This window comes from Hyperolius riggenbachi, chromosome 5, assembly GCF_040937935.1.
Source record: "Hyperolius riggenbachi isolate aHypRig1 chromosome 5, aHypRig1.pri, whole genome shotgun sequence".
In the NCBI taxonomy this organism is placed as follows: domain Eukaryota; kingdom Metazoa; phylum Chordata; class Amphibia; order Anura; family Hyperoliidae; genus Hyperolius; species Hyperolius riggenbachi.
This window is the reverse complement of record NC_090650.1, coordinates 184,297,452-184,316,933: the sequence shown is the minus strand read 5'-3', so window position 1 is coordinate 184,316,933 and position 19,482 is coordinate 184,297,452. Positions and strand designations below refer to the sequence as shown.

The 19,482-nt window shown below is 43.8% G+C and overlaps 1 protein-coding gene across 8 annotated transcripts in view; it reads right to left on the bottom strand.

The window, feature by feature from the left end:
- TRIP13 (thyroid hormone receptor interactor 13) overlaps positions 1-19,482 on the bottom strand; it is a 303,085-nt gene that overhangs the window by 112,972 nt on the left and 170,631 nt on the right. For 6 of the 8 annotated variants that reach the window (XM_068236476.1, XM_068236479.1, XM_068236480.1 and 3 more), the window contains 2 exons: positions 15,278-15,364; positions 4,088-4,194 (listed from right to left, as the gene is read on the bottom strand). In XM_068236476.1, the coding sequence (XP_068092577.1) occupies positions 4,088-4,194; positions 15,278-15,364 (194 nt within the window). The remainder of the gene's footprint in view (positions 1-4,087; positions 4,195-15,277; positions 15,365-19,482) is intronic. The other 2 variants (XM_068236478.1, XM_068236482.1) reach the window with 1 other exon arrangement.

Genomic DNA, 19,482 nt, shown 5'->3' with positions numbered 1-19,482 from the left:
TAGCAATTTTCTCAGAGTTTCCAATCATTTTTATCATAATTGGGGGAAAATTGAACATAGGTGTGTGGTACATTGGTCAGATTTTTGAAATGTTACAATCAGTCAGAAAAATTGATTGCAATTCTTAAATTGAACATAGATTTAAAAAATTGTACGGTGTGTGGCCACTTTGAGGGTTTTTATGATTCTTTTTTTAGTGCCTCGTATAGCCCAATTGCAAGGAGCAAGGTGCACAGAGTTATTTTGTGTAGCACTGGTCTGATCAGCTCTGGCAACTGCATTAAGGGACCAGGTAGGCCAGGACCCAGGTAGAAGGGCGGAGACTTTGGATGAGAACACCAATATCTCTCAGGAGTGCAAAAGACTTGCCATAGTTGTATGGCAAATGGCACATGCACAGGTCTTTGGGTCCATTGAGGTTATTGGTATAATGCTGGCACGGTTAGCAGATACTTTGTTAGTGAAGAAGGCAGAGAATTCCTCATATCTTTCCCTGGAGAATGTGGGTGGGGATTTTAAGCATGAAGGATAGCAGAGTGTTTCCACCGTGTGAAAGAGTTGAGCTGCTCTGTTCTTGGCCGTAGCAATGATGAAGTCTGATTTTTTTCTTTGTTATTGCTTCTTGGTATTGATTGAGGTGATGGAATAGGCTAGATTTGTGCTCCTCAGACCCCGATTTATACTACTGTCTTTCTAGTCTGCACCCATTCTATTTTAGGTCCATGATGGTTTCGTCAAACCAATTAGCTTTCTGGTTTTTGGTTCCTGATTTGATGTGCTATAGGGCAATATTGACAAATGTTTCATATACCATGTTGTCGTACTGGGTTACAAAGGTGTTGGGATCCATTGGACTATGGAGCAGATTAGTAAAATCCAGGTTGCCAGTTATCCTCTCCGGGGTTTAATTTATTCAGGATGGTATCTGATTGTTTCCTTAGGGTGCTGCTAGATAGGATAATGTTTAATAGCAAACTGTGTTATGTCTGGCCACACCACTGGAGTTACCCTTATGTTGCTAATGTCCATCCCTAGATGAAAAAGTAAGTCTAGGGTATGTCCTCCTCTTTGTGTAGCAGATTTTACAGCTTGTGTGAAGCCTAGCCCGCCGATGAGGTTTATTAGTTAATTTCCATCTTGTGATAGAATGTCATCAACCCAAACACTGTCGTCACCAAGGATAATCTAACTTGGATAAGACAGTATCAATGTGGCTAGCAGTTCTGAGAATTACTGTAGGAATGGTCAGCATCTCCCAGTGTGTGTGGGGGTGGGGACCACTAAAATTTCGATGCCTTTATCAGTTGAGATCTGGGTGCCCATATATTCAAAGGACTTTGTTGGGCTGACATTCAGGGCTCTGAACTGCAAGATTGTTTTCCCACAAGTTTTTACTCCCCCTGCACTTGCAGCCTCATCTTACTTCAATGGCCCTAGACCACAATACATACACTACACGATCCATATATAGACATAGGGCTATGGTAGCGATTCGATTGTGGGCCCCTCTGAGGGACAGTTAGTGACAAGACAATATACTTGTTCAGCGCTGTACAAGATGTTGGCGCTATATAAATACTAAATAATAATAATAGTGGCAACAATCGCTACTTTTGATCTGATTTCCTGTAAGCATCACTGGTGATCACTGAAATGGTCTTCTCAACTGGGCCTGGGACCCTGAAGTGTGGCACTTCTTTGGGGCCTGACCACCTTTTCCCCCTCCATGCCTTTTAATTAAAATCCCCAGAGATCCCAGTAGACTAGCTTGCTTTTCTCTAATGTGAGAAGCAGCTCTTGTTGGCCTAAGATATAATAAGAAGCTGGCCTTGTATATTAGCATTGCTCTTTGGAAAGGAATAGGTTAATTTAGGTCTTCCTTAATTGTTGACGTTTATCACTCACTTGCTGTTTCTCACTTTGTACAGCACCACAGAATATTTTGGCACTTTATAAACCAATAATAATCATATTAGCAGGGAGTAGTCAAGTAGTACTATGAGAAAAGAAACCCAGCAAAAACAGCACCACTCAGGAGATGTGATTAAAGGTAAGTATCAAAATACAACTTTATTGGAACAACATATTATATAGATAATATTAATACACTTCATGATGATTCATCATTAAAACAATTAAAAAGCAACCTATAAAACTATCTGCCTGCAATCAAACACATACACAATGCAATAAAGAGGATAACATTGCACAATAATAATTGGTGATAAGTAATCCCACTGAAGACGGTTGTCCCCCTATCTCCTTGATAAAGCGGGGTAACGCCCACTGAACTAGTGGGTCCGTTTAAGGGGACCCTTCGTCTCTCTCTCTGCCTTCCACTGATGCAGCCCTGCTCTTCTACTATACTAGGCTAAGTATGCTCCTTATACACTTTCTCTATGGGCTGCTCCTATCACAGAATTTAGTCTTGCCATTGCAGCTAGCGTTTGTTCACAGCACATTTGGTTAGTTTACAGAATTTTGTGCACTATAGTTCTAATTTGTTTTTCTTTCACAATTTTGCACAATATTCTTTATGTTGCATTAGGATACAGTATACAAGGTGTAACTGTTTCATGTATACTGAACCAGAGTTCTACCCACTGAGGACTCATTATTGAATCTTCAGTGGGATTACTTATCACCAATTATTATTGTGTAATGTTATCCTCTTTATTGCATCGTGTATGTATTTGATTGCCAACAGAAACTTTTATGAGTTGCTTTTTAATTGATTTTAATGATGAATCGTCATGAAGTGTATTAATACTATCTGTATATATATATTGTTCCAATAAAGTTATATTTTGATACTTACCTTTAATTACATCTCCTGAGTGGTGCTGTTTTTGCTGAGTTTCTTTTCTCATAGTACTATTATGTATATTGTTTGACCCTAGCACACTCATACCAACCATTGCAAGTGTTGCAGACATTTTCTAGTGTTTGTTTCTAGGGGGTAGTCAAAGGTAAAGCACTAGCTCTGTGAATCTGCTGGAGAGGTGTGAAAATTCCATTGATGTGCAAAATGTGGGAGTCACTAAGGTTCACAAAGAAAAGCAGTGGAGACACAGATCTATATAATTTCAGCATCTGAAGCCATTTGCATATTTGCACAGAAAAAACTTTGATTGCCAGCTGAACGATATTACTGTTTTTTGAAAGAGGGTGGATGATTTGTTCCCTTTCCTTGGGCTGAGAGGATTTAAGAAGGTAGGAGATCTGCTTCCTGTGTCTAATGTGTCTATATGCTTCAAGAGCATATGCTTGAAGTGCTCTTCACTCCTGCAACTGATTGCCTCGCTTTAGGTACCCTTTAACTGTTTAAGCCTCGTACACACGAGGCACAAATGTAGCCTGGGAAATAATAAAAAAAAAAAAAAGCAGCGACAGCTCGTCACCAGGTCCCTCTGTGCAACAGCCGTACACACGGCGCACAGAGGGACACAGATTCGGCGGAAGCTGTCGCCGAAGGTTCCTTCGCCCCCGCCGGAAGCTCCATACATTGTGTATGGAGTTGCTGTCGCTAGTCCGCATACACATGGCGAACTAGCGACAGTTGCGTCGAAGTTGCGGCGACAGCTGTTGCCGACAGCTCTGACAAGCGACAGTTCGGGGCGCGCGCATCATACACACGGGCGACCTGTCGCCGCAACACGCGTGTGCCACGTGGTTGCGGCGACAGTTGTAGCACGTGTGTATGTAGCTTTACTAATCCCCCATTCTTGGGAAAAGGCATACAGCTAAGCTGCTTCTCAAACTCCCTCGCTATTGTGAGGAGGGGACATGGTAATCAGCAAGGGGCATAATCTAGACCAAAATAATGCAGAAAGACCTGACACTTTGTTGTTAAACTTCAAAAAAAAAAGACCAGAAGATAGCTGAAGGCCCACCAAAAACAGTCTTGGAGTTGGGCTGTATACATTTTTTTTCTATATTACATAAAATAATTATAAATGTGGGTGACTATGGACAAGAAAACATTTCTTTGAAAAAGAACTGCTTTTATCTACAGATGTAGTTAATATAAAACCTACTGAGATTCAAAATAAAATGTAGAGAATTATATAATTATTATTATAGATACCTTTTAATGTGATCAATTTGTGTCAGAACAGCATTAACTACACGAAGGGCATCAGAGGGTTCAGTGCCTACCCTTGAAGCATTGCGTGCAGCTGTGAGGCTTTCAACCTGAGGAAAAAAAAATATCATGATTACGGTAAGTATAGTAATCAGTGACATAAAAAAAATCCTGTTTATAATAACCTTTTGCCAAAAAATCTAATAACTATTTTTTTTAAACCTCTGCATGAAAAACAATTCAATGACACTTGCATTGTTTAAAAGGTCATAAAATAGACCTTGATCTCAGTATTAGATATGAAGACTGCACATATCATATGCCACATGATTTATTTCATGTGTGACATGCTGTGTTTGTCTAAATATAATAAGTGTAGTCTACCTAATTGCAATCAGCAGGTGTGGTTAGTTTTGCTAGTCTGGCCCCCCAACAGTCTAAAAAAAAGTGAACTAGCCCTAGGTCTAAAATGTCTGTGGACCCCTTATCTAGATGGCGAAAAAGTTTGATTTTGTAGGTTTTTTAAAATGTATTACAGGTAAACATGATGTTGAAACCAAGGAGGAATTTCCAGATAGTGGAAGAGATTGTGAGCAAGAAAGCCACCGATAGGTCACTTGAGGGACAGAGTGGACTGTTACAGTGGAATGATGTAAAAATAAAGGGCTTGCCCTTGATTCTGAGTTGAAGTGGAAGCCACTGCAGGAGGGGCTAGCAGGAGGGAGCAGCTGATAGGTTGTGAAAAGTACACATACGTATACCTTCAGCATTCATGAAGTTGTAAAGACTAGAGCATAACTAGTGGAAAACTAGATAAGAGAATACTTCAGTAGTCATGGCATCAGATAATGAAAGCATATGCCAGGAACTTGAAAGTCTTTGGGGACAGGAAGTTATGTATTTCTAAAATGTTGCACAAGCGAAAGATATGGGGAGCAATGCAAACTGCAGTTTCAGAGGTGGCACAAAAATAGCATATCTTGCAGCTTGAAGCTTTTTTGCTGGGCAGAGGGAGACGAGTCAGGGATAGAAAGGTGTCTTTCTGTAGCAGGTTCAAATTCACTAAAGGGGCAGAGCCACACACAGCCAATCAGATTTCTTTGCTGGATAAACGGCTTCAATTTACACAATTTTGATGCCAGGAACCCCGAAAGCTCACAAACTTGGTCATTGAAGGACAAGGTTACAAAAACTGGGCGGAGTAAAAAAAAATTCCCTGGGAAAAAGTGAACTGCAGCCCTTCTTCAGTGTTAATGGCATTGTTCTCAAACTTTGCACAGTTGGTCACTGGGTGACTGGGATTAATATTCAGGAAAATAGGTGGAGCCTACAACAGCCAATCAAAATTCACCTGTTGACTTTCAAGGGGAATATTTAAATTGCTGTCATTGTTACACTGTTGACAGCAGATGCCGCAAACCTGGTCTCCGGGTGACTGGGGTTTAAAATCAGAAATGGGCGGAGCCAGAAACAGCCAATCAGATTTGTTTAATTTCAATGGGAATATACAAATTATTGATACCAAGGACCCCAAAGCTCATAAACCTGGTAATTGAGTGACTGTATGTCAAGGTTAGAAAAAGTGGGCAGTGCCAACAACTAAATTTTTTTATACGGGAAAATATAAACGGCAACCATTCTTACACTGTTAATGGCAGGATTCCCAAACTTGACACAGTTGGCCACTGGGATTAATATTCAGAAAGTCGGGGGAGCCTACAACAGCCAATCATTCTTACACTTTTAATGGCAGATGCCTCAAATCTGGTACAGTCGGTCACTGGAAGACTGGGGTTTAAATTCTAAAAAGGAGGCAGGCTACAAACAGCCAATCAGATTTGTTTCATTTCAATGGGAAAATGCAACTTAATGATGCCAAGGATCACAAAGCTCCTAAACTTGGTCATTGAGTGACTGTATGTCAAGGTTAGAAACAGTGGGCAGAGCCAAAAATAAATAAATGTTTACATCGGAAAATGTAAACTGCAGCCATTCTTAAACTGTTAATGGCAGGGTTCTCAAACTTGACACAGTTGGTCACTGGGTGACTGGGATTCATATTCAGAGAAGTGGGTGGAGCCTACAAAAGTCAATCAAAATTCACCTATTGATTTTCAGAGATCAAAAACAAAAGGTGGGGGAGCACTCTTCCATAGGGAGGAACTGACGTGTGCCCAAGCCTCAGACCCCAGTATCCTCAGGATCCATAAGAAGTATTTGCAGAAGAAGGCTGGCACAACACAAAAATAGGAAAGATAAAAGATTAGCTCTTTATTGGTTCGTCATTAAAATGACAACAATGTCAAAAAGTAGGCTATTTCAGAGGGAATGTTGAAACTGCTGTGTGAGGAAACGAGGAAAAGCCGCCGCAAGGGCTCAGAGTGAGGCGGCTATTTCCGCGTCCAACATGGTGGCACAACGCGGAGAAACCGCCGCATGCCGCATGGACAGAGCGGTGGAGTCCGCGTTGGAGGCGGCAGATTGCACGGATAGCAGAGCAACTGACAGTGCAGCCGGACGCGGGGAAACCGCCGCTCCCTTAGAGAGCGGGGCGGCGGTCCCCGCGCTTGAATCAGGGGTTACATTGCAAGACATGTCTGGTGCGGCTGGGACTGCTAGTCCACACAGATTCAGAAGGACGCACGCGCGCGCTGAGAGGCAGAGCTTATATGACAGCCAGAAAAGGGTCAGCTGACCAGGCTGGTCAGCTGACATTTTCACCACTTGCCATTGGTCCAGCACTTAGGGGAGGCGCCGGAGAGCACCATACTATATATACTGGGTGCTGGGCATTCTCTGGTTGTCTGCCGTTGCGATCACAACGTGGTAGCACTCAGAACTTGTCTGTATCTGTGTTCTAGCATAGTTTCCAAAGGTGTTGAGATCAAGGCGTTCACACCTTAGCATTAGGAACATTGCATTGTATTATTTGTTATGACCTTCCGCCTGTCTGACTATCCCTCTGAACTCTGATCTTGTACCTTGCTATTTCTGATATCCTGTTGCCAAACTCTGCTCGTTCCTGGACTCTGTATTTGCATCCTGATTCTGTACTGTGCTATTTCTGATAGCCTGTTGCCAGACTCTGCTCGTTCCTGAACTTTATATTTGCATCCTGATTCTGTACTTTATCTGTCTGTGTGTTAACGACCTGGCTAGCCGACCTCGAGAACTGGCCTTACTGTTAGAGGCATTTCCCAGACCTGTTAGTGACACCCTCCCTCTTGGGTGTCACTCACGCTCTGATCTTCCTACCCTCAGCCTAGCTCCTCCCTCCTGGAGAGTCTAGGCCATAGGAAGGAACATACTTCTGGAGAAGTGCTCAAAGTATACTGTTGCATAAACACTCACTTGTTCTCCCTGGTGTCCAGAGGTTAGTAGATTTATCTGATTATCGGTGATACTGCAGATCACCAATAATCGGGTATATTCTGTATTCCTGGTGAGACTGCAGTTCACCGGTAATCAGATCCTCTCTGTGTTACACCAATCGTTACAGAACGGCAGACCAAAAAATAATAATGGACGCACGCACTGACCGTGTGGGCGCACTTGCCACTTCGGTGGACAACATCAATCAAGTGCTGGGTAGTCACAAGACTATGATTGAAGCTTTGTCTGGTTCTTTACAAACCCTCCAAACAGCAGTGAATGAGGTGCGATCCCCTCCTAGCTCTGACATGCGTTTGCCTGTTCCTGAGAAATTTTCTGGTCACAGATCAGACTTCCGAAATTTTAGAAGTAGAGTGTTATCTTACTTTGAGTTGAAACCCCGATCTTCAGGAACTGTGGCCCAAAGGGTCACATTTATTAAGACTTTGTTATCAGGCGATTCTCAGACGTGGGCGTACAGTTTGCCCACCGGAGATGTAGCCCTCTCTTCTGTGGATGAATTTTTTAAAGCCATGGCAGTAATTTACGACGACCCAGACCTTGCCGCGACCTCTGAGCGGAAGCTCAAGCTCTTGACTCAAGGCAAGGGTCCGGTCGAAGTTTACGCAGCCGAATTTAGAAGGTGGTCAGTTTTAGCCAGGTGGGACACCTATGCCCTATTAGATTGTTTCTTATCAGGGTTGTCAGATGAGGTTTCAGATCTCATGCTAAGTCTGCCTGAACCTAAGACAGTCGATGAGGCCATTTCATCGGCCATTCGAGTTGACCGCAGACTGCGTTATCAGAAACAGACCCGGGGTAGTAGTCATGTAAGAATGGTGTCCTACGCTGCGCCGCCAGTAACTCCACCTCCTCCTGTCTTGCCTCCACCCGAACCAATGCAAATTGGTCGGTCAAAACTATCCCAAGTGGAGCGAAGACGCAGGATGTCTGAGCGGCTGTGTCTTTACTGCGCAGAAGGGGGTCATAGAGTACGTAATTTCCCTAACAAGCCGGGAAACGCTACTGCCTAGGAGTTGTAGGGGGTATCACCCTAGGCACGCAGCTTTTACCCCTAGAAGATAGACGATTACTCCTTCCCTGTACAGTCACATGGGAAGATAAAACTGAGATTTCTGAGGCTTTTGTTGATTCTGGCTCTGCAGCTAATTTTATGGATTTTGAATTTGCAAAGAGATTGGGTATTCCGTTCACCCCAGTAAAACCACCCATTCAGGTTACAGCAGTAGATGATTCCCCCCTGCAAAGTGATCATCCGCTGTCCCAGACACCAGAGGTGGAAGTTACTATAGGGGTGTTACATACAGAGAGACTACAGTTTTGGTGTTACACATGACCACCTCCACAGTCATCCTTGGCATGCCATGGCTACACTTACACTCTCCACAGATTAATTGGGCTACCGGTCAGCTAACTAGTTGGTCAGATCGCTGTTTTCAGCAGTGTTTAGGGAGAGTGACATTGGGCCAGACCAGGATCCAGTTGGAGGTGGTACCAGTACAATACAATAATTAGAGTATTCTGATGTGTTCTGTCCCAAGGCTGCAGATAAGTTACCTCCACATCGCCCATTTGATTGCCCCATTGATCTCCGATCTGGTTGTATGCCCCCTAGGGGTCATCTTTACAATTTGTCTGGGCCAGAGAAAGTGGCCATGCAGGAATACATTCATGAAAATTTAGCCAAGGGGTTCATTCGCCCTTCCCGGTCGCCTGCTGGCGCAGGTTTCTTTTCGTTAAGAAAAAAGACGGAGGCCTGCGGCCTTGCATTGATTACCGGGGCCTGAATAAAATTACAGTAAAGAATCGCTACCCTTTGCCCTTGATAGATGACTTGTTTACACAGATAACCAACGCTAAGATCTTTTTAAAGTTGGATTTACGGGGTGCATACAACCTGGTGCAAATCAGAAAGGGCGATGAATGGAAGACGGCCTTTAACACGCCCGACGGGCATTACGAGTACGTGGTGATGCCCTTTGGGCTGTGTAACGCCCCGGCCGTCTTTCAGTAATTGATTAATGAGGTATTCAGGGAGGTATTGGGCAAGTTTGTGTTGGTATACCTAGATGATATACTTATCTTTTCTAACAACCTCTCAGAGCACAGGACACATGTCAAGTTTGTATTGGATAAACTGAGACAAAACATGCTTTACGCCAAATTGGAGAAATGCATTTTCGAAGTAACATCTGTCACCTTTTTAGGGTACATTATTTCCACCTCGGGCCTGTCCATGGATCCTGCCAAGGTTTCTGCTGTGTTGGAATGGCCTCAACCAGTGGGGTTAAAATCTCTTCAGAGATTTCTAGGCTTTGCCAATTACTATAGAAGGTTCATAAAGGGGTACTCCACTGTTATTGCACCCCTCACCTGACTCACTAAGAAAGGGGCAGATACTACCCACTGGCCTCCAGAGGCTTTGCATGCATTCTCCACTTTGAAAGATTTGTTTTGCTCTGCACCCATCCTGAGACACGTTGATACTTCCTATCCCTTTATTGTTGAGGTGGACGCCTCAGAGGTTGGGGTAGGGGCTGTGCTGTCTCAGCGGTCAGGGTTGCAGGGCAGATAACACCCATGTGCCTACTTCTCTCGTAGGTTCTCTCCGGCAGAGAGAAACTACGATATAGGCAACAGGGAGCTCCTGGCCATCAAACTGGCCTTTGAAGAATGGCGTCATTGGTTGGAAGGAGCAGAACATACGATTACAGTTTACACTGACCACAAAAATTTAGAATACATCGAGGGAGCCAAAAGATTAAGCCCCCGTCAGGCTCGATGGTCATTGTTCTTCTCGAGATTCAGATTTATAATTACGTACACCCCAGGGAGCAAAAACATTAAGGCAGATGCCCAGTCTAGATGCTTTGAGCCAGAGACAGCACAGCCCTCCCCCCAGAGACCATTGTCCCCCAGAAACTGGTACTAGCTACAACTGAGACTTGGGAAGATTGGACAGAGACTTTAGGTCCTTTTCAGCAGGACATCCCGGAAGGGAAGCCCAAAGGGGTTATGTTCATCCCACTGCCATTTCGCCTTCAGATTTTGCAGATGTTCCATTCACACAGGAATGCGGGACACCCTGGGGCCTCCAGAACACAGGACCTGGTAGCCAGATGCGCTTTGTGGCCGTCTCTAGCAGCCGATTGCAAAGAGTTTGTTAGAGAGTGTGCGGTATGTGCGAGGAGTAAGCCCTCCCGACTGGCATCTGTGGGAAAATTGCAGCCCTTCCCCACCCCGAGTGAGCCTTGGACCCACTTGTCCATGGATTTTGTGGGTGAGCTCCCCAAGTCTAAGGGCATGTCGGTCATTTGGGTGGTAGTCGACCGTTTTAGTAAAATGGCCCATTTTGTGCCCTTGAAAGGACTCCCCTCAGCCCAGGAATTGGCCGATTTGTTCATCATCCACGTTTTCCGATTGCATGGCATTCCGGAAAACATTGTGTCAGATAGGGGAGTCCAATTTGTTTCCAGATTTTGGAGGGCATTCTGTCACCAAATGGGCATGGAACTGTCATTTTCGTCGGGCTACCACCCACAGACCAATGGTCAGACGGAAAGGGTCAACCAATCATTGGAACCGTTTTTAAGGTGTTACTTTGCAGAAGCGCAAAATGATTGGGTTTTTACCCTTCGCAGAATTTGCGCACAATAATTTAAAAAGTTCCTCTTCAGGATTTTGTCCATTTCAGGTAGTGACCGGGAAATTGCCTAAATTCTCCCCATTGCCAGTCGCCTCCACTCCGTTTCCAGCTGGCCTGGCAAAGGTCATTTAAAGATACATGGTGGATTGTGAAAAATAATTTGGAGAAGGCGTTTCAAAGTCAAAAAGGTCAAGCTGACGAGACGTTCATTGGAGTGGAGGTTTTTGCCAGGAGATTTAGTCTGGGTGTCCACACGTCACTTGACCTTGAAACAGCCCTCAGCTAAGTTGGGGCCCAGGTATGTGGGTCCATTCCCAGTGACCAGAAAGATTAACAATGCCACTTATGCCATTGACCTCCCTGCCAGTATGCGCAGCGTGAGATCTTTTCATGTGTCCCTGCTTAAGCCAGCAGTTCATGTGGGTCCCACTCCTCCTCCCCCGGTGATGATAGATGACCAACCTGAGTACGAAGTAGAGAAGATTTTAGATTCTCGCATAGTTCAGAACTCAGTACAATATCTGGTTCATTGGAAAGGGTATGGTGTCGAGGAGAGATCATGGGTACCTGAGTGTCGCATGCATGCTGACAAATTGAGAAGGGAGTTCCATGCGTTGCATCCTGAGAAGCCTGGTAGGAGCTGTCTGGAGTCCACTCCTCGGGGGGGGGGGGGGGGGGGGGGGGGGGGTACTGTGAGGAAACGCGGAAAAGCCGCCGCAAGGTTTCAGAGTGAGGCGGCTATTTCCGCGTCCAACATGGCACAACGCAGAGAAACCGCCGCATGCCGCATGGACAGAGCGGTGGAGTCCGCGTTGGAGGCGGCAGATTGCACGGATAGCAGAGCAACTGACAATGCAGCCGGACGCGGGGAAACCGCCGCTCCCTTAGAGAGCGGGGCGGCGGTCCCCGCGCTTGAATCAGGGGTTACATTGCAAGACATGTCTGGTGCGGCTGGGACTGCTAGTCCACACAGATTCAGAAGGACGCGCGCGCACTGAGAGGCAGAGCTTATATGACAGCCAGAAAAGGGTCAGCTGACCAGGCTGGTCAGCTGACATTTTCACCACTTGCCATTGGTCCAGCACTTAGGGGAGGCGCCGGAGAGCACCATACTATATATACTGGGTGCTGGGCATTCTCTGGTTGTCTGCCGTTGCGATCACAACGTGGTAGCACTCAGACCTGGTCTGTATCTGTGTTCTAGCATAGTTTCCAAAGGTGTTGACATCAAGGCGTTCACACCTTAGCATTAGGAATATTGCATTGTATTATTTGTTATGACCTTCCGCCTGTCTGACTATCCCTCTGAACTCTGATCTTGTACCTTGCTATTTCTGATATCCTGTTGCCAAACTCTGCTCGTTCCTGGACTCTGTATTTGCATCCTGATTCTGTACTGTGCTATTTCTGATATTCTGTTGCCAGACTCTGCTCGTTCCTGGACTTTGTATTTGCATCCTGATTCTGTACTTTATCTGTCTGTGTGTTAACAACCTGGCTAGCCGACCTCGAGAACTGGCCTTACTGTTAGAGGCAGTTCCCAGAACCGTTAGTGACACCCTCCCTCTTGGGTGTCACTCACGCTCTGACCTTCCTACCCTCAGCCTAGCTCCTCCCTCCTGGAGAGTCTAGGCCATAGGAAGGAACATACTTCTGGAGAAGTGCTCAAAGTATACTGTTGCATAAACACTCACTTGTTCTCCCTGGTGTCCAGAGGTTAGTAGATATATCTGATTATCGGTGATACTGCAGATCACCAATAATCGGGTATATTCTGTATTCCTGGTGAGACTGCAGTTCACCGGTAATCAGATCCTCTCTGTGTTACACCGATCGTTACATGCTGCCATTCTTACACTGTTAATGGCATAGGACTCAAACCTGCTACAGTCGGTCATTAAGAGACTGGGGTTCAAATTCACTTAAGGGGCGGAGCCACAAACTGCCAATCAGATTTCTTTGCTGGATAAACTGCTTCCATTCACATAGTTTTGATGCCAGGAACCCGAAAGCCTACAAATTTGGTCATTGAAGGACTGTGTGTCAAGGTTACAAAAACTGGACGGAGTCCAAAACAAATTTCCCTGGGAAAAAGTGCAGCCCTTCTTCAGTGTTAATGGCATTGTTCTCAAACTTTGCACAGTTGGTCACTGGGTGATTGGGATTAATATTTAGAAAAGTGGGTGAAGCCTAAAAAAGCCAATCAAAATTCACCTGTTGATTTTTAAGGGGAATATTAAAATTGCTGCCATTCTTGCACTTTTATTGGCACAAGCTTCAAACCTGGTACGCTTGGTCATTGGGTGACTGGGGTAAAAATTCAGCAAAGGGGGCGAAGCCACAAACAGCCAATCAGATTTGCTTAATTTCACTGGGAAAATACTAATTATTGATGCCAGGGACCCGAAAGCTCACAAACGTGGTCATTGAGTGACTGTGTGTCCAGGTTACAAAAAGCGGGCAGAGCCAAAATAAAATTTCACTGGGAAAATATATGGTAAACTGCAGGCCTTCTTACACTGTTAATGGCAGGGTTCTCAAACTTTGCCAAGCTGGTCATTGGGAGACTGAGATTAATATTCAGGGAAGTCGGTGGAGCCTATAATAGCCTATCAAAATTCACCTGTTGATTTTAAAGTAGGAATATTTAAATTGCTGCCATTTTTAAACTGTTAATAGCAGATGCCTCAAACCTGCTACAGTTGGTCATTGGGTGACTGGGGTTATGCTGGAGAGGGGTGGAGTCACAAACAGCCAATCTAATTTGTTTAATTTCTATGAGAATATATAGGATTGATGCCAAAGACCCCAAAGTTCACAAACTTGGTTATAGAGTGTTTATGTGTTAGGGTTAGAAAAAAAAGGGCGGAGCCAACACCAGCCAAATACATACCCGGCCAACGCCGGGTTATCAGCTAGTTTTAAATGAAATTATAACGGACCAGTATTTTCAAAAGCTTTTAGTACTAGCTCTTTTGGTAGAGACTAATTTAACACTGATTAACTCATGATGAACATGCTGAATTCACTCAGACTTCTTAGGAGGGACTTCTTAGCTTCTATTTACCGATAACCATTTTCAGGGAGTATGCCATTAATAGCAGTAAATTTGTGTTCTTTCACCATGAAAAGTATTAATTACAGTGAAAAGAGGAAGTTTAGATGGAAGATTTTTTTTCTAACTCAGCATGGACCGATTTCCAGTATTTCTAAATAAATGGCCAACTTCATTTGAAAAACAAAAAACAAAATTGGCTGAAGTTAATCTGCACCTAGCACAATTAACTTGATTAAAAGGATTTGAAGGCTTGTAACTTTTGTGGTGATAATTAAGCTTGATAAAGGAATTTTTGGGCTGTTTATTTGTCTTTAGCTGCAATATGGGTTTTAATAAAGTAGCTCAATATATCTTCCCTCTGCTTGATAGGGATGAGATATCAGTTTGCCATTTTAAAACAACTTTAAAGGGAACCTGAGGTGGGGCCACAGCACAAAAACCTACATGCCTGGGGCTACCTCCAGCCCCCTCAAGCCTGATCGCTCCAACAAGTCCCGTTCCGGTTCCTCGTTCACCCGCAATTGGCCCGGAAAGTCCTCCGGTCCGGGGCCAACAGCGCATGTGCAGCCTGGCTGCGTGTGCACTCCCGCCGCGTTCATGTCGTCAGGTGCGCTGTGTGCCTGCGCAGTAGAGAAGTTTTCAGAGATGGGTGCGAGACGGGGAGCGCGCCTGGCTGGACTGCACCTGTGCCGATTGGTGTATTTTACGGAGCCAGTTTTGGCCGAACACAGAGACAGAAGAGGACGGCGTGGAAGCGATCAGGATGGAGGTGTTTGAAGGAAGCCCCAGGTATATATGTTTTTATGCTGTGGCCCCATCTCAGGTACACTTTAACCTTCCTTGTCCCTAGGGTTAAGGGTTGTATATATTACTAATGTCAAAAGTGCAAGGTCTGTTTTTCTAAGTTCTAAAGTGCCATGTGTTTAATGCATACAGGCGCATGCACCAACATGTGCAAACGTAAATTCCAGTACACAGAAAAGCAATGTACTGGATGTGACAGATGTGTCCAACACCTGCACGCTGGAAATCTGGCATATTGTCACAACCCTGGTTGTGTAGAAAAAGCTTTTCTTAGTACAAAATCAAGGTGTACCTCATCAATCAACACAAATACTAGAACATCTTTGTCAACTATCAGTTCATGAATCTTCTGAAACATCTTTGTTACCAACTTGCCACTCTGAAAAATAAAGCAGAGTTTAAGATTTTTCAGTAATGAATATTTGGCAACAACATAAGGAAGGAAAACCCATAAACACAAACTGTCTAAGCTCTGGTAAAAAAAACAACTTCCTTTGTCTCCTATCTACTTCTACAGATTGGAGCAATGCAAAATCACAAGACAATAGGCTCTATTTACAAAACTTCTCATACATTACTTATTTATCACCTGATTAATAAAAAAATAACCTTTCAACATTTACACGCAAAATAATCACTTAAAGTAAGTTGTTCCTGATAAACTACATTTCAATATTACTTTCTTACCTTAATTATATGCTCTTTCAGAGCTTAAAAATGTAACGTAGATAAGGAGAAAACAGATGAAAACAGGTGAAAAAGCTTTATGAATCATGTCCAATAAGGTGAGCTTCAAGGACTGTCACCAGTTTTGGAGCAACAGCACTTTTTTTTGGAAACAAATACATCTGTTCTTATTTCTGCCTCAGATGCCCAGGTTGGGGTAGAGGGGTGGGGCAGGAGGAACACTATCAAAGCAGGTGATCTCTGTACCAGCACCAAACTAGGTGCCGCTATAGCACTAATGTTATAGTGCATGAGGCGTGGAACTTGATGCTTCTGTGAGAGCCTGATTATCTTGACCAGCTGAATGCTGCTCAGAAGTCGGGACCCACCACAGAAATGAGAACTATTGCACCTTTTGAACTTGGCCAGCACTACCAGATGTCAGCCATCAGGATCCTAAGCAGCGTCAGCCATCACCGCAGGTTTCTTTCATTAAGAACTGGGTCATCACTGCTGAACCTTCTCCTTCCTCTGCCCCCTCCCCCATGTCTCCTTAGGGATGACAGATGATTGCCAAGTGCGACTGGTGGCGACGTAACCTGGCAGCCCCTGCTCTTGACTTTCGGACATTATCCCCGCATCCTTCCAGAACCTGTATGAGTCAAAACCAATTCTGGGTACAAACCCCTGTTTGTACTTGGCAAAATAAAGTATTCTGATTTCCTGAGCTATATGATTGCATAGTGAGGGATGGCGGCCCAGATTTATATCACTTGGGAGGAGTTGGTACTTTGTCCTGATCAGCTTCTTTGAACCAGCCAGTCGGCCAGATAGGAGCTGATTTATCAAAGGCAATACCATAGCATTACTAATGAGGATGGGGAAATTTGTAGTAGTTACAGAGGCGCCAGCAGAATAAAAATTAGTAGTCTATTAAAACCAAATAAAAAATTGGGGGACCGGGGCGGAGCCGTCTCCCCAATATATATGACACAACCACCATATATGGTATCCAGAAAAATATATATTTAATCAGTACTCCACATAAAATTATGCAATGCGTTTCGCGGGTCCCAAGCCCGCTTCCTCAGGCAAATACAAGAGCAGGAGCAACTCCAAGGTTCTGCAGATAGGTGCAGCGCCTCTCACAGAGGTGCTGCACCTATCTGCACAACCTTATAGTTGTTCCTGCTCTTGTATTTGTCTGAGGAAGCGGGCTAGGGACCCGCGAAAGGCGTTGCATAATTTTATGCGGAGTACTAATTAAATATATATTTTTCTGGATACCATGTATGGTGGTTGTGTCATATATATTGGGGAGACGGATCCACCCCGGTCCCCCAATTTTTTATTTGGTTTTAATAGACTACTAATTTTTATTCTGCTAGCGCCTCTGTAACTACTACAAATATCATTATCCACCTGGTGGATGGGTGTGTACACCCTTATTTTTCTTCTACGGAGAGCGACTTCTTAAGATGGCCACTAATGATCCAATTTCTAGCGAAAAATCGTTTGAGTGATCAGAAATTCTGATCGGAAGTGAAATATTGTAATACATCGTTCACTACACCATCAACGAACCAATCTTTGCATCCTATCTATCACAGCCAACAAGAAAATCCAAATTTTGGTTCGACGAAAATTTATTCGGACGACATTTTTTTCACTCGTTCATAATCGATTGTGTCCATCAACAGAGGTTATTTACAACAAATTCGATCAGAATTTCTGATCGCTCAAAAACGATTTTTCGCTAGAAATTGGACAGTTAGTGGCCACCTTCAGCCTGAGTGGGGACAGGCTTAATATCCCCATATGCGATTGGAGTGGTTGCCTGGGGTCGGCAACCCAGACTTGTGACTATATCCATATCTGCTGTACAAATTGAAGACTACCTTATATCAACAATAATACACTATTGGGGGCTCTTGGTTGTTCTTTCTTTGTGTCTTTCTACGAGGATGGGGAAATGACTGCTACTTGTGACTGCTTATAATTTACCATTTTTGTAGCAATTACAAGGTCCCTTTAAATCAAATCTGAAGCGAAAATTAACTTATGACATTATTGTATGTGTAGTATGGATAATAAATGGAACATTAAAGACACTCCGTAACAAAAATTGCATCCTGTTTTTTATCATCCTACAAGTTCCAAAAGCTATTCTAATGTGTACTGGCTTACTGCAGCACTTTCTACTATCACAGTCTCTGTAATAAATCAATGTATCTTTCCCCTGTCAGACTTGTCAGCCTGTGTCTGGAAGGCTGCCAAGTTCTTCAGTGTTGTGGTTCTGCTATGAACTCCCCCTTCCAGGCCCCTCTATGCACACTGCCTGTGTATTATTTAGATTAGGGCAGCTTCTCTCTTCTCTCTTATCTTTTACAAGCTGGATAAATCGTTTTCTGAGCTGCCTGGGCTTTCACATACTGAGGAATTACAGACAAAGGCAAAGCTGTTTGCAGGAAGAAACGAGCAGCCTGAAACTTCAGTGCATGAGAACTGCAGGGGGAAAGAAACACACAAATGATCTCTTGAGATTAAAAAGGAAGGGTGTATACAGCCTGCTTGTGTATGGATGTATTTTCTATGTGTGGACATACTGTACATCAACCTACTTCCTGTTTTGGTGGCCATTTTGTTTGTTTACAAACAAACTTTTTAAAACTGTTTTTAACCACTTTTAATGCGGCGAGGAGCGGCGAAATTGTGACAGAGGGTAATAGGAGATGTCCCCTAACGCACTGGTATGTTTACTTTTGTGCGATTTTAACAATACAGATTCTCTTTAAAGTATTCATACATCTAGCGATTTTGTTGCCCAATTGACCATTCTCTCTCAGAGAGAGATCTGTTGGCCACCATAACCCATAGGCTGATTCCCAATCAATTTCAGCAGGAAATCTTTTGGCAATCGGACTTGTGATGCTGCTTTGTCGCCACCTAATGAGCATGTATCCCCCCAGTACCCTGTACAGTTACACTTTACCTGCCGCCTTCCGCCGCTGTGTCCGCACTCCTCTTCCGGATTTGCACCCTATGTGGTTGCCAGCACACTGTACGTGGGGCGCGCGTGTGATCGCACGTCATTGATGCACCCAATCGAGCATGTCAGCCTGAGATTTCCCAGCATGTCCAATCGATACATGCAACCAATTTTGTCCGAAATTGGTTGCATCATCAATCGGGCATGCTTTTGATGGTACTGATTTTCATCCAATCCGATAATTATCGAATTGGATGGCCGATCAACGATCAAATCTACAGATGTACGGCCACCTTAAGTAGCAAAGAAAAGAGTCTCATGTTGTTTTCCCGTACAGGAAGAGTTAAAAAACTTCAAGTTGTTATCTATGTAAAAGAACTTCTCTGAGCTAGTCTACTAACTTGGTCGAACGCAATCGTGTTTTCTGGAGAGCTTACACAAACAACAGCGGAAGATAGCTTGAGATAAGGTTTTACTGAAGGAAAGTTTAAATGGCCATTAACTCTGCTTTGTTTTACTGCATAAAATACTGAGTGTGGATTTTAAACGGCAACTATGAAAGTCTGACACAATGTTATAAATACATCTATATAGCTAAATACGAGACTCTTTCCTTTGCTACTAATGTTCTATTTATTATCTGTACTACACGCACAATTTATTATCTTATTAGTTTATTTTTGCTTCATATTTGCTTTTACAACTTCTGACCGCAGGGTTGTTTTCACCTTATGAAAAATTTCTTTAAATTTCAGCACTGTTCACATTCATTTGCCAATAACCTTATCCCACCTAAATGATCTATATATTGGTTTTCGGGACAAATTAAGGTGCCCATACAC